This window comes from Oncorhynchus gorbuscha, linkage group LG19 (genome assembly GCF_021184085.1).
Source record: "Oncorhynchus gorbuscha isolate QuinsamMale2020 ecotype Even-year linkage group LG19, OgorEven_v1.0, whole genome shotgun sequence".
Taxonomy (NCBI): domain Eukaryota; kingdom Metazoa; phylum Chordata; class Actinopteri; order Salmoniformes; family Salmonidae; genus Oncorhynchus; species Oncorhynchus gorbuscha.
This window is the reverse complement of record NC_060191.1, coordinates 6634346-6645968: the sequence shown is the minus strand read 5'-3', so window position 1 is coordinate 6645968 and position 11623 is coordinate 6634346. Positions and strand designations below refer to the sequence as shown.

At 52.5% G+C, this 11623-nt stretch overlaps 1 protein-coding gene across 1 annotated transcript; it reads left to right on the top strand.

The window, feature by feature from the left end:
* Nucleotides 1-2004: 2004 nt before the first annotated feature.
* Nucleotides 2005-11404, top strand: LOC124005949 (rap1 GTPase-activating protein 2-like). The gene is made up of 19 exons (XM_046315597.1): nucleotides 2005-2171; nucleotides 2323-2355; nucleotides 2521-2614; nucleotides 4197-4232; nucleotides 4346-4393; nucleotides 4673-4870; nucleotides 4993-5090; nucleotides 5188-5266; nucleotides 5369-5422; nucleotides 5619-5702; nucleotides 5800-5900; nucleotides 6060-6189; nucleotides 6291-6425; nucleotides 6566-6637; nucleotides 6721-6807; nucleotides 10674-10829; nucleotides 10919-11005; nucleotides 11115-11140; nucleotides 11214-11404. The coding sequence occupies exons 1-19, from the start codon at nucleotides 2101-2103 to the stop codon at nucleotides 11311-11313; spliced, it is 1689 nt and encodes a 562-aa protein (XP_046171553.1). The 5' UTR covers nucleotides 2005-2100; the 3' UTR covers nucleotides 11314-11404.
* Nucleotides 11405-11623: the final 219 nt, after the last annotated feature.

The following is an 11623-nucleotide window of genomic DNA, read 5'->3' as shown; positions in this document are numbered from 1 at the left end:
CTCCTCTCCCCCTCCACTACCACCCCTCCCCATTCCCCTCCTCTCTCCTCTCCTCTCCCCTCCACTACCACCCCTCCCCATTCCCCTCCTCTCTCCTCTCCTCTCCCCCTCCCCATTCCCCTCCTCTCTCCTCTCCTCTCTCCCTCCACTACCACCCCTCCCCATTCCCCTCCTCTCTCCTCTCCTCTCCCCCTCCACTACCACCCCTCCCCATTCCCCTCCTCTCTCCTCTCCTCTCCCCCTCCACTACCACCCCTCCCCATTCCCCTCCTCTCTCCTCTCTTCTCCCCCTCCACTACCACCCCTCCCCATTCCCCTCCTCTCTCCTCTCCTCTCCCCCTCCACTACCACCCCTCCCCATTCCCCTCCTCCCTCCTTCATCTCTCCTCTCCCCCTCCACTACCACCCCTCCCCATTCCCCTCCTCTCCTCTCCCCCTCCACTACCACCCCTCCTCTCTCCTCTCCTCTCCCCTCCACTACCACCCCTCCCCATTCCCCTCCACTACCACCCCTCCCCATTCCCCTCCTCTCTCCTCTCCTCTCCCCTCCACTACCACCCCTCCCCATTCCCCTCCTCTCTCCTCTCCTCTCCCCCTCCACTACAACCCCTCCCCATTCCCCTCCTCTCTCCTCTCCTCTCCCCTCCACTACCACCCCTCCCCATTCCCCTCCTCTCTCCTCCCCTCCACTACCACCCCCCACCATTCCCTCCTCTCTCCTCTCCTCTCCCCCTCCACTACCACCCCTCCCCATTCCCCTCCTCTCTCCTCTCTTCTCCCCCTCCACTACCACCCCTCCCCATTCCCCTCCTCTCTCCTCTCCTCTCCCCCTCCACTACCACCCCTCCCCATTCCCCTCCTCCCTCCTTCATCTCTCCTCTCCCCCTCCACTACCACCCCTCCCCATTCCCCTCCTCTCCTCTCCCCTCCACTACCACCCCTCCTCTCTCTCTCCTCTCCCCTCCACTACCACCCCTCCCCATTCCCCTCCTCTCTCCTCTCCTCTCCCCTCCACTACCACCCCTCCCCATTCCCCTCCTCTCTCCTCTCCCCTCCACTACCACCCCTCCCCATTCCCCTCCTCTCCCCCTCCACTACCACCCCTCCCCATTCCCCTCCTCTCTCCTCTCCTCTCCCCCTCCACTACCACCCCTCCCCATTCCCCTCCTCTCTCCTCTCCTCTCCCCCTCCACTACCACCCCTCCCCATTCCCCTCCTCTCTCCTCTCCTCTCCCCCTCCACTACCACCCCTCCCCATTCCCCTCCTCTCCTCTCCCCCTCCACTACCACCCCTCCTCTCTCCTCTCCTCTCCCCCCCCTCCACTACCACCCCTCCCCATTCCCCTCCTCTCTCCTCTCCTCTCCCCCTCCACTACCACCCCTTCCCATTCCCCTCCTCTCTCCTCTCCTCTCCCCTCCACTACCACCCCTCCCCATTCCCCTCCTCTCTCCTCTCCTCTCCCCCTCCACTACCACCCCTCCCCATTCCCCTCCTCTCTCCTCTCCTCTCCCCCTCCACTACCACCCCTCCCCATTCCCCTCCTCTCTCCTCTCCTCTCCCCCTCCACTACCACCCCTCCCCATTCCCCTCCTCTCTCCTCTCCTCTCCCGCTGCCTTGCACCTCTCTCAGTATGTGCTGTCAATAATTGATGGTTCTACAGACTCAAAGGGTAACAGGTCTAAAGAGGCAATCGCTCATGCGTTTATTTATTTATTTACCATTCCTATCTTTACACACACCAAGTCAGTGAGACCACTATCTGTGTTTCTTAGAGCATGGCGATCGATACCCAGCGACCCCTCTGTCTCTGTGTCCATACATGTACTGCATGTCAGGGCAGGGTCATGGGGGTTTGTTATCCATCAGTGCGTGTCCCTGCGGCCAAGATGGGGTTAATATTGCTCGTCTGGCTGACAGCAGGATATAGGGAAGGAAGTAGAGAGATTAAATGAGTGAGAGGCAGGGGGCAGAGAGGAGAGAAAGAGAGAGAGAGAGAGAGAGAGAGAGGGAGGGGAGTGATTTAATTCATCCCTAGGCAGTACTGATTGACTATAGCTAGCACACTGGCACTCACAAGCACTAACACCCACACCGAACGATGGAGAGAGACAGCAGAAATGAGAAGTTCTTCTCCAGAAAGAGAAGTTTCACTTTTGGGGCATATGGAGGGTGAGTAACAGTCACAGTATTGAGAACAAATTAAAATGCTTTGGATCTAGTGTCAGAATCTGAATAAAATCTTCAAATAGTTGATAATAGAAGTAGTTCTTAATGTCATGCGGCACATTGTCTAAGGAGTTACCACTTTCCCCATTCACAGTGTGGACAAGTTCATATGTGAAAATGAGACGAGGTGAGAAAAAATTAAAAATACCTTTATTTACCTTTATCCACATTAGATGTAGTTTATTTCTCGCTGGTCATTTTACACTGGATTTAAAGCTTGATACACTTGCAGTTGACGAATAGGAAAAGTGATGGGTTGCATTGCTTTGCTCTGTCATTCCACCTGTTGCAGCAGACCAGAACCTTTAGAACACAGCATTCTGGATATTTTGGACTCCCCTACCAGCGAGACCAAACCGTTCCTTTCTGCTGGCAGCAACCAGAAGGTAAAAGGACTTCATTGTGATAATGTGTCTTTCATCATATCCTTTTTGCATTTGTTGATCACATCGTCACTAATTTAGTCTCCTTGCATTTCCCTGCATCTGTGTTTGTCTAATGTTGTTTCTCTTTCTGTTCCTGTTTCTCCCTCAACCTCCTGTCTGTCTGTCTGTCTGTCTGTCTGTCTGTCTGTCTGTCTGTCTGTCTGTCTGTCTGTCTGTCTGTCTGTCTGTCTGTCTGTCTGTCTGTCTGTCTGTCTGTCTGTCTGTCTGTCTGTCTGTCTGTCTGTCTGTCTGTCTGTCTGTCTGTCTGTCTGTCTGTCTGTCTGTCTGACTGTCTGTCTGTCTGTCTGTCTGACTGTATGTTGGTCTGTCTGTCTGACTCTGTATGTTGGTCTGTCTGTCTGACTGTATGTTGGTCTGTCTGTCTGACTCCTGTATGTTGGTCTGTCTGTCTGTCTGTCTGTCTGTCTGTCTGTCTGTCTGTCTGTCTGTCTGTCTGTCTGTCTGTCTGTCTGTCTGTCTGTCTGTCTGTCTGTCTGTCTGTCTGTCTGTCTGTCTGACTGTATGTTGGTCTGTCTGTCTGACTCTGTATGTTGGTCTGTCTGTCTGACTGTATGTTGGTCTGTCTGTCTGACTCCTGTACGTTGGTCTGTCTGTCTGTCTGTCTGTCTGTCTGTCTGTCTGTCTGTCTGTCTGTCTGTCTGTCTGTCTGTCTGTCTGTCTGTCTGTCTGTCTGTCTGTCTGTCTGTCTGTCTGTCTGTCTGTCTGTCTGACTGTATGTTGGTCTGTCTGTCTGACTCTGTATGTTGGTCTGTCTGTCTGACTGTATGTTGGTCTGTCTGTCTGACTCTGTATGTTGGTCTGTCTGTCTGACTCTGTATGTTGGTCTGTCTGTCTGACTGTATGTTGGTCTGTCTGTCTGACTCTGTATGTTGGTCTGTCTGTCTGTCTGACTGTATGTTGGTCTGTCTGTCTGACTCTGTATGTTGGTCTGTCTGTCTGACTGTATGTTGGTCTGTCTGTCTGACTGTATGTTGGTCTGTCTGTCTGACTCTGTATGTTGGTCTGTCTGTCTGACTCTGTATGTTGGTCTGTCTGTCTGACTGTATGTTGGTCTGTCTGTCTGACTCTGTATGTTGGTCTGTCTGTCTGACTGTATGTTGGTCTGTCTGTCTGACTCTGTATGTTGGTCTGTCTGTCTGACTGTATGTTGGTCTGTCTGTCTGACTGTATGTTGGTCTGTCTGTCTGACTCTGTATGTTGGTCTGTCTGTCTGACTGTATGTTGGTCTGTCTGTCTGACTCTGTATGTTGGTCTGTCTGTCTGACTCTGTATGTTGGTCTGTCTGTCTGACTGTATGTTGGTCTGTCTGTCTGACTCTGTATGTTGGTCTGTCTGTCTGACTGTATGTTGGTCTGTCTGTCTGACTGTATGTTGGTCTGTCTGTCTGACTCTGTATGTTGGTCTGTCTGTCTGACTGTATGTTGGTCTGTCTGTCTGACTCTGTATGTTGGTCTGTCTGTCTGACTGTATGTTGGTCTGTCTGTCTGACTGTATGTTGGTCTGTCTGTGTTTTCCATGTAAGGTGACAGAGCTGTTTGAGATCATTGAGAAGTTGCAGGTGAGTGTACAGCACCATTCCCTCTCTGTTTTGTGTAGTCTCTGTGTGTACATCAGTTCTCTTTCCAGTTAGTCAATCAGTCAGTCACTGTTACCTTCACTCTCCTTCATCAGAGCAGCAGGCTAGATGAACAGCGCTGTGAATTCCCTCTGCCTTTGAGGGTGAGTCTTTCTCCTAAAATATAATGTCAAGATTTGTGTGCACACGTGTGTGTGTTGACATTGGCCTTTCAATATTCTCAATGATACAGACGTTTTTGTTCCCTAAAACACTGACATCACAATAGTTATAACACTCATACCAGCATACATAAAACTCATTATTAGGTTTGCTGATGCAACCATGAGCCTGTCAGTTCAAACATCATCCCACGGATACTGCTAGATCTACATTTAATTGGATACACCAGACGTTTAATTATCATCTCACCCTTTTGAAAGTCTCAGCTTTTGAAGATAGGTCGTGACCTTCCTCTGATCCTGCCTCCAAAGCTGGGTGGTTACTGGATAGACCCCCCGCTACAGAAGTTTGCTGAGACCAGTCCGACATCCTCTCATTATGGACTAGACCCAGAGACCTATGACATCATGGAGAGAGACAGCGAGGCCACATACTACCAGCAGTTCTTCCGCTCACGAGTTAGTAGAGTACCGCCCATAGGACTACTCTTATTCTGTTCCATTTGATGGTAGAGATGGACTATGATCCAAGATGATGAAATACATACATAGTAGCTGTGTGACTTTCTCTCCTATGTCAGTATCATCACTCGTTCACAGCAGTGGACCCCTCCCTGGGACCCCTCCTTCTCTCTGTCTGTTTGGAGGAAGAAGAGAAGAGGCTGAGAGTAATACTGAGGTTATATCAGAAAGAATATAATTGATTCAATTCATGTAATGAAACACCCTGGTGAGTTCCATGAGAAACAGTTATTACGTCTGTCTTTCCTTTCCAGGATGAGGGAATGCTCGATGCATGGGGTTTTCTCTGTGTCTCTGTTCCCAAACATCCCGTCTGCTGTGGAGCTGGCCAAGGTACCATTACTAGTCTCTCCAACAGACGTGTGTATTTTAGATGAACCTTTACTGTGCATTTACCATCATTGAAAAAACCCAAACTGACCATGTCCTTTTCAGATGCTATGCGACAGTGTGACTGTGTCCAGATTTGATGTGGTCAGTTACCTCAAGGTACTTCTTTTTCACTGTACACATTCCCAAATGCTTTAGGCCTTCATGTTACACAGAATGTACTCTTCAAATGACCTCTAAACCCTGAGACCATTTTGACAAAAAATGTGTGCTCTCTCCTTCCCCTTTATCTCTCTATCTCTCTCCCTCTCTTTGCTTCTTTCTTTCTTTCTCTCCTCCCCTCTCTGTCTTTCAGGCACCAGATCTTATAATGGCATTTGATGAACACAGAGTGTCTCCGAATTTCAAGTTTGGTGTCTTGTATCAGAGAGAGGGACAGGTAAATAACTGGAATGCAGGCAGAAGCTTGGAAGCATTAAATCGTAGCACTAGTCTACTGTACATTACCTCTCATATTTTCTCTCTATCTTTTACAGTTGACAGAGGAGGACATACTCTGTAACAATGAGGAAAGTGAAGAGTTTCAAGAATTCCTCTCTATTTTGGGAGCTACAGTCGCACTTCAAGGGTTCACTGGGTAATGTACAGTAACCGACATGGTGACATGGCCTTATGGAGTAATTACAGAAATATGACATTGTAACAGGAAGAGATGAATAAGAAGACATCAGCAGCTTACTGTCACTCCCTCTCCCCGACTGCCTCTTCCCTCTTTCTCTCCCGCATTCTCTTCCAGGTTCCGAGGAGGTTTGGATGTGTATCACGGCCAGACAGGAAATGATGCGGTCTTCACTTCCTTCCATGGCAGAGAGATCATGTTCCATGTGTCCACCAAATTGCCCTTCACAGAGGGCGATACACAACAGGTTAGCCTGAATAACGACACCTAATCATCCTCACCCACAGTCAATCACTTCAAACCAGCTCCAGTGGCTCCCGCTTACCCTCTGCTCATTACTCCTTACAGCTACAGAGGAAGAGACACATAGGCAACGACATCGTTGCTGTTGTTTACCAGGAGGGCCACACCCCTTTTCTGTCTGATGTCATCGGCTCACACTTCCTGCACTGTTTCCTAGTGGTCAGGAGGGTGAGGAAGAGAGTGGGGGACGAGGGGGAGGGGGAGGAGGCAGGAGGAGGAGGGGTGTTCCAGGTAAGAAGATAAAACAAAATGAGAGACACATTGATCTTTTATCACTGAATGGAAAGGCTTTTTCAAACCTGGAAGTGGTCTGTTTGCAGGTGTCAGTCACAGCCAGAGAGGATGTACCTCCCTTTGGTCCCTCCCTCCCTGATCCTCCCATATTCACAGAGGTGAGCAGAATTCACATCTGAACTTGGTTACATGGTAAAGGTCTGATGCATTCTCAGTGTGTCTCTATTGGCCTATCTTCCAGAGCTCCCTGTTGAGAGAGTTCCTTCTGACCAAGCTTATCAATGCAGAGATCTCCTGTTATAAGGCTGAGAGGTTCAGTAGACTGGAGGTAACCACAGAAGAACAACACTAACACCATTATAAATGTATACAGTAATGCTTGAGGCATTACATTCACACAGGCAAAGACTTTCTAGATGCAAATCTGGTATCTTTTTAAGTGGAACAGAAACATAAGAAACAAGTATTTCCTCTCTTCTGCTCCCCATTTCTTACTTAACTCCTCTATGCTGCCTCCTCTCCTCCGTCTCTGCCTCCCTCTCTCCTCTATGCTGCCTCCTTCTCTCCTCCGTCTCTGCCTCCCTCTCTCCTCCGTCTCTGCCTCCCTCTCTCCTCTATGCTGCCTCCTTCTCTCCTCCGTCTCTGCCTCCCTCTCTCCTCTATGCTGCCTCCTTCTCTCCTCCGTCTCTGCCTCCCTCTCTCCTCCGTCTCTGCCTCCCTCTCTCCTCTATGCTGCCTCCTTCTCTCCTCCGTCTCTGCCTCCCTCTCTCCTCTATGCTGCCTCCCTCTCTCCTCCGTCTCTGCCTCCCTCTCTCCTCTATGCTGCCTCCCTCTCTCCTCCCTCTCTCCTCTATGCTGCCTCCTTCTCTCCTCCGTCTCTGCCTCCCTCTCTCCTCTATGCTGCCTCCCTCTCTCCTCCGTCTCTGCCTCCCTCTCTCCTCTATGCTGCCTCCCTCTCTCCTCTGTCTCTGCCTCCCTCTCTCCTCTATGCTGCCTCCTTCTCTCCTCCGTCTCTGCCTCCCTCTCTCCTCCTTGCTGCCTCCCTCTCTCCTCTATGCTGCCTCCTTCTCTCCTCCGTCTCTGCCTCCCTCTCTCATCTATGCTGCCTCCTTCTCTCCTCCGTCTCTGCCTCCCTCTCTCCTCTACGCTGCCTCCTTCTCTCCTCTGTCTCTGCCTCCCTCTCTCCTCTATGCTGCCTCCTTCTCTCCTCCGTCTCTGCCTCCCTCTCTCATCTATGCTGCCTCCCTCTCTCCTCCGTCTCTGCCTCCCTCTCTCCTCTATGCTGCCTCCTTCTCTCCTCTGTCTCTGCCTCCCTCTCTCCTCTATGCTGCCTCCCTCTCTCCTCTATGCTGCCTCCTTCTCTCCTCCTTGCTGCCTCCCTCTCTCCTCTATGCTGCCTCCTTCTCTCCTCTGTCTCTGCCTCCCTCTCTCCTCTATGCTGCCTCCTTCTCTCCTCCGTCTCTGCCTCCCTCTCTCATCTATGCTGCCTCCCTCTCTCCTCCGTCTCTGCCTCCCTCTCTCCTCTATGCTGCCTCCCTCTCTCCTCCGTCTCTGCCTCCCTCTCTCCTCTATGCTGCCTCCCTCTCTCCTCCGTCTCTGCCTCCTTCTCTCCTCTATGCTGCCTCCCTCTCTCCTCTATGCTGCCTCCTTCTCTCCTCCGTCTCTGCCTCCCTCTCTCATCTATGCTGCCTCCCTCTCTCCTCCGTCTCTGCCTCCCTCTCTCCTCTATGCTGCCTCCCTCTCTCCTCCGTCTCTGCCTCCCTCTCTCCTCCGTCTCTGCCTCCCTCTCTCCACTATGCTGCCTCCCTCTCTCCTCTATGCTGCCTCCCTCTCTCCTCTATGCTGCCTCCTTCTCTCCTCTGTCTCTGCCTCCCTCTCTCCTCTATGCTGCCTCCTTCTCTCCTCCCTCTCTGCCTCCCTCTCTCCTCTATGCTGCCTCCCTCTCTCCTCCTTGCTGCCTCCCTCTCTCCTCTATGCTGCCTCCTTCTCTCCTCTGTCTCTGCCTCCCTCTCTCCTCTATGCTGCCTCCTTCTCTCCTCCGTCTCTGCCTCCCTCTCTCCTCTATGCTGCCTCCTTCTCTCCTCTGTCTCTGCCTCCCTCTCTCCTCTATGCTGCCTCCTTCTCTCCTCCTTGCTGCCTCCCTCTCTCCTCTATGCTGCCTCCTTCTCTCCTCTGTCTCTGCCTCCCTCTCTCCTCTATGCTGCCTCCTTCTCTCCTCCCTCTCTGCCTCCCTCTCTCCTCTATGCTGCCTCCCTCTCTCCTCCTTGCTGCCTCCCTCTCTCCTCTATGCTGCCTCCTTCTCTCCTCTGTCTCTGCCTCCCTCTCTCCTCTATGCTGCCTCCTTCTCTCCTCCGTCTCTGCCTCCCTCTCTCATCTATGCTGCCTCCCTCTCTCCTCCGTCTCTGCCTCCCTCTCTCCTCTATGCTGCCTCCTTCTCTCCTCCGTCTCTGCCTCCCTCTCTCCTCTATGCTGCCTCCTTCTCTCCTCTGTCTCTGCCTCCCTCTCTCCTATATGCTGCCTCCTTCTCTCCTCCGTCTCTGCCTCCCTCTCTCCTCTATGCTGCCTCCCTCTCTCCTCCTTGCTGCCTCCCTCTCTCCTCTATGCTGCCTCATTCTCTCCTCCTTGCTGCCTCCCTCTCTCCTCTATGCTGCCTCCTTCTCTCCTCCTTGCTGCCTCCCTCTCTCCTCTATGCTGCCTCCTTCTCTCCTCTGTCTCTGCCTCCCTCTCTCCTCTATGCTGCCTCCTTCTCTCCTCCGTCTCTGCCTCCCTCTCTCCTCTATGCTGCCTCCCTCTCTCCTCTGTCTCTGCCTCCCTCTCTCCTCTATGCTGCCTCCTTCTCTCCTCCGTCTCTGCCTCCCTCTCTCCTCTATGCTGCCTCCTTCTCTCCTCCGTCTCTGCCTCCCTCTCTCCTCTATGCTGCCTCCCTCTCTCCTCTATGCTGCCTCCCTCTCTCCTCTATGCTGCCTCCCCTTCTCCTCATTGCTGCCTCCCTCTCTCCTCTATGCTGCCTCCCTCTCTCCTCCTTGCTGCCTCCCTCTCTCCTCTATGCTGCCTCCCTCTCTCCTCTATGCTGCCTCCTTCTCTCCTCCGTCTCTGCCTCCCTCTCTCCTCTATGCTGCCTCCTTCTCTCCTCCGTCTCTGCCTCCCTCTCTCCTCTATGCTGCCTCCTTCTCTCCTCCGTCTCTGCCTCCCTCTCTCCTCTATGCTGCCTCCCTCTCTCCTCTATGCTGCCTCCCCTTCTCCTCCTTGCTGCCTCCCTCTCTCCTCTATGCTGCCTCCCTCTCTCCTCCTTGCTGCCTCCCTCTCTCCTCTATGCTGCCTCCCTCTCTCCTCTATGCTGCCTCCCTCTCTCCTCTATGCTGCCTCCTTCTCTCCTCCGTCTCTGCCTCCCTCTCTCCTCTATGCTGCCTCCTTCTCTCCTCCGTCTCTGCCTCCCTCTCTCCTCTATGCTGCCTCCTTCTCTCCTCCGTCTCTGCCTCCCTCTCTCCTCTATGCTGCCTCCCTCTCTCCTCCGTCTCTGCCTCCCTCTCTCCTCTATGCTGCCTCCTTCTCTCCTCCGTCTCTGCCTCCCTCTCTCCTCTATGCTGCCTCCTTCTCTCCTCTGTCTCTGCCTCCCTCTCTCCTCTATGCTGCCTCCTTCTCTCCTCCGTCTCTGCCTCCCTCTCTCCTCTATGCTGCCTCCTTCTCTCCTCCGTCTCTGCCTCCCTCTCTCCTCTATGCTGCCTCCTTCTCTCCTCTGTCTCTGCCTCCCTCTCTCCTCTATGCTGCCTCCGTCTCTGCCTCCCTCTCTCCTCTATGCTGCCTCCTTCTCTCCTCCGTCTCTGCCTCCCTCTCTCCTCTATGCTGCCTCCTTCTCTCCTCTGTCTCTGCCTCCCTCTCTCCTCTATGCTGCCTCCTTCTCTCCTCCGTCTCTGCCTGCCTCTCTCCTCTATGCTGCCTCCTTCTCTCCTCCGTCTCTGCCTCCCTCTCTCCTCTATGCTGCCTCCGTCTCTCCTCTATGCTGCCTCCTTCTCTCCTCTGTCTCTGCCTCCCTCTCTCCTCTATGCTGCCTCCTTCTCTCCTCTGTCTCTGCCTCCCTCTCTCCTCTATGCTGCCTCCTTCTCTCCTCCGTCTCTGCCTCCCTCTCTCCTCTATGCTGCCTCCTTCTCTCCTCCGTCTCTGCCTCCCTCTCTCCTCTCATCCTATCTTTTCAAGCTGCGCACTCGTTCATCCCTCCTGGAGGGTCTGCAGGCAGAACTGTCCACCCGCTCCCAGTGCATGATGGGAGATTCACCTGTGTCCACCCTCTCGACTTCTGAGGGGATGAGGGGTGTAACTGAAGGGAGTGGAGGGTTCATTGAAAACTTTAAGGTGAGGTCAGAAATCCTTGACTTTTCACTACAGTGTGGGGAAAGGGTGGGTTTTCGACTTGGCATCCATATTTCCTGTCTTTGTTGCAGAGAGCCATTAGGGTACGCAGTAATTCTTTTGACACTCTTGGGGGGCCTAGAAAGATGGGCGGGGTGCCACTCCCACAGAAGCCCAAGGTAACCCATACTGAAGATGGAAGAACTTTCTCTTTTATCAGTGAATATCTAATCAATGTGTTTTTGGGAAATACTGACCACCCCTGTTGGTTTTTGTCTCCCTCTCCAGGCTGCTACAGAGAGAGATGGAGAGAGGTAAGACACTACAGAGAACGGACAAATCAGACAGATGGATGGACAGACAGACAGATGTTTTTTTTTCTTTCAGGGAGTTGGCCTACAAGTCCCCTGAAACCAGCTTTCCGCCCACAGACAACCTGGGCTCCACAGAGGTCAAAGACCACTCCAGTCCCCGGGAGAATACGTAGGCAGACAGAATTATGTGTATATTTGAGTAATAACCGAGTGGATACTTTGTATGTACAGTGCATTCGGAAAGTATTCAGACCCCTTGACTTTTTCCACTTTTTGTTACATTACAGCCTTATTCTAAAATGGATGAAACAGTTTTTCCCCCTCATCAATCTACACACAGTACCCCATAATGACAAAGTAAAAACAGGTTTTTAGATATTTTTTGCAAATTCCGTACTTTGTTGAAGCACCTTTGACAGCCATTACAGCTGTTATTTTCAGGTCTCTGCAGAGATGTTCGATCGGGTTCAAGTCCTGGCTCAG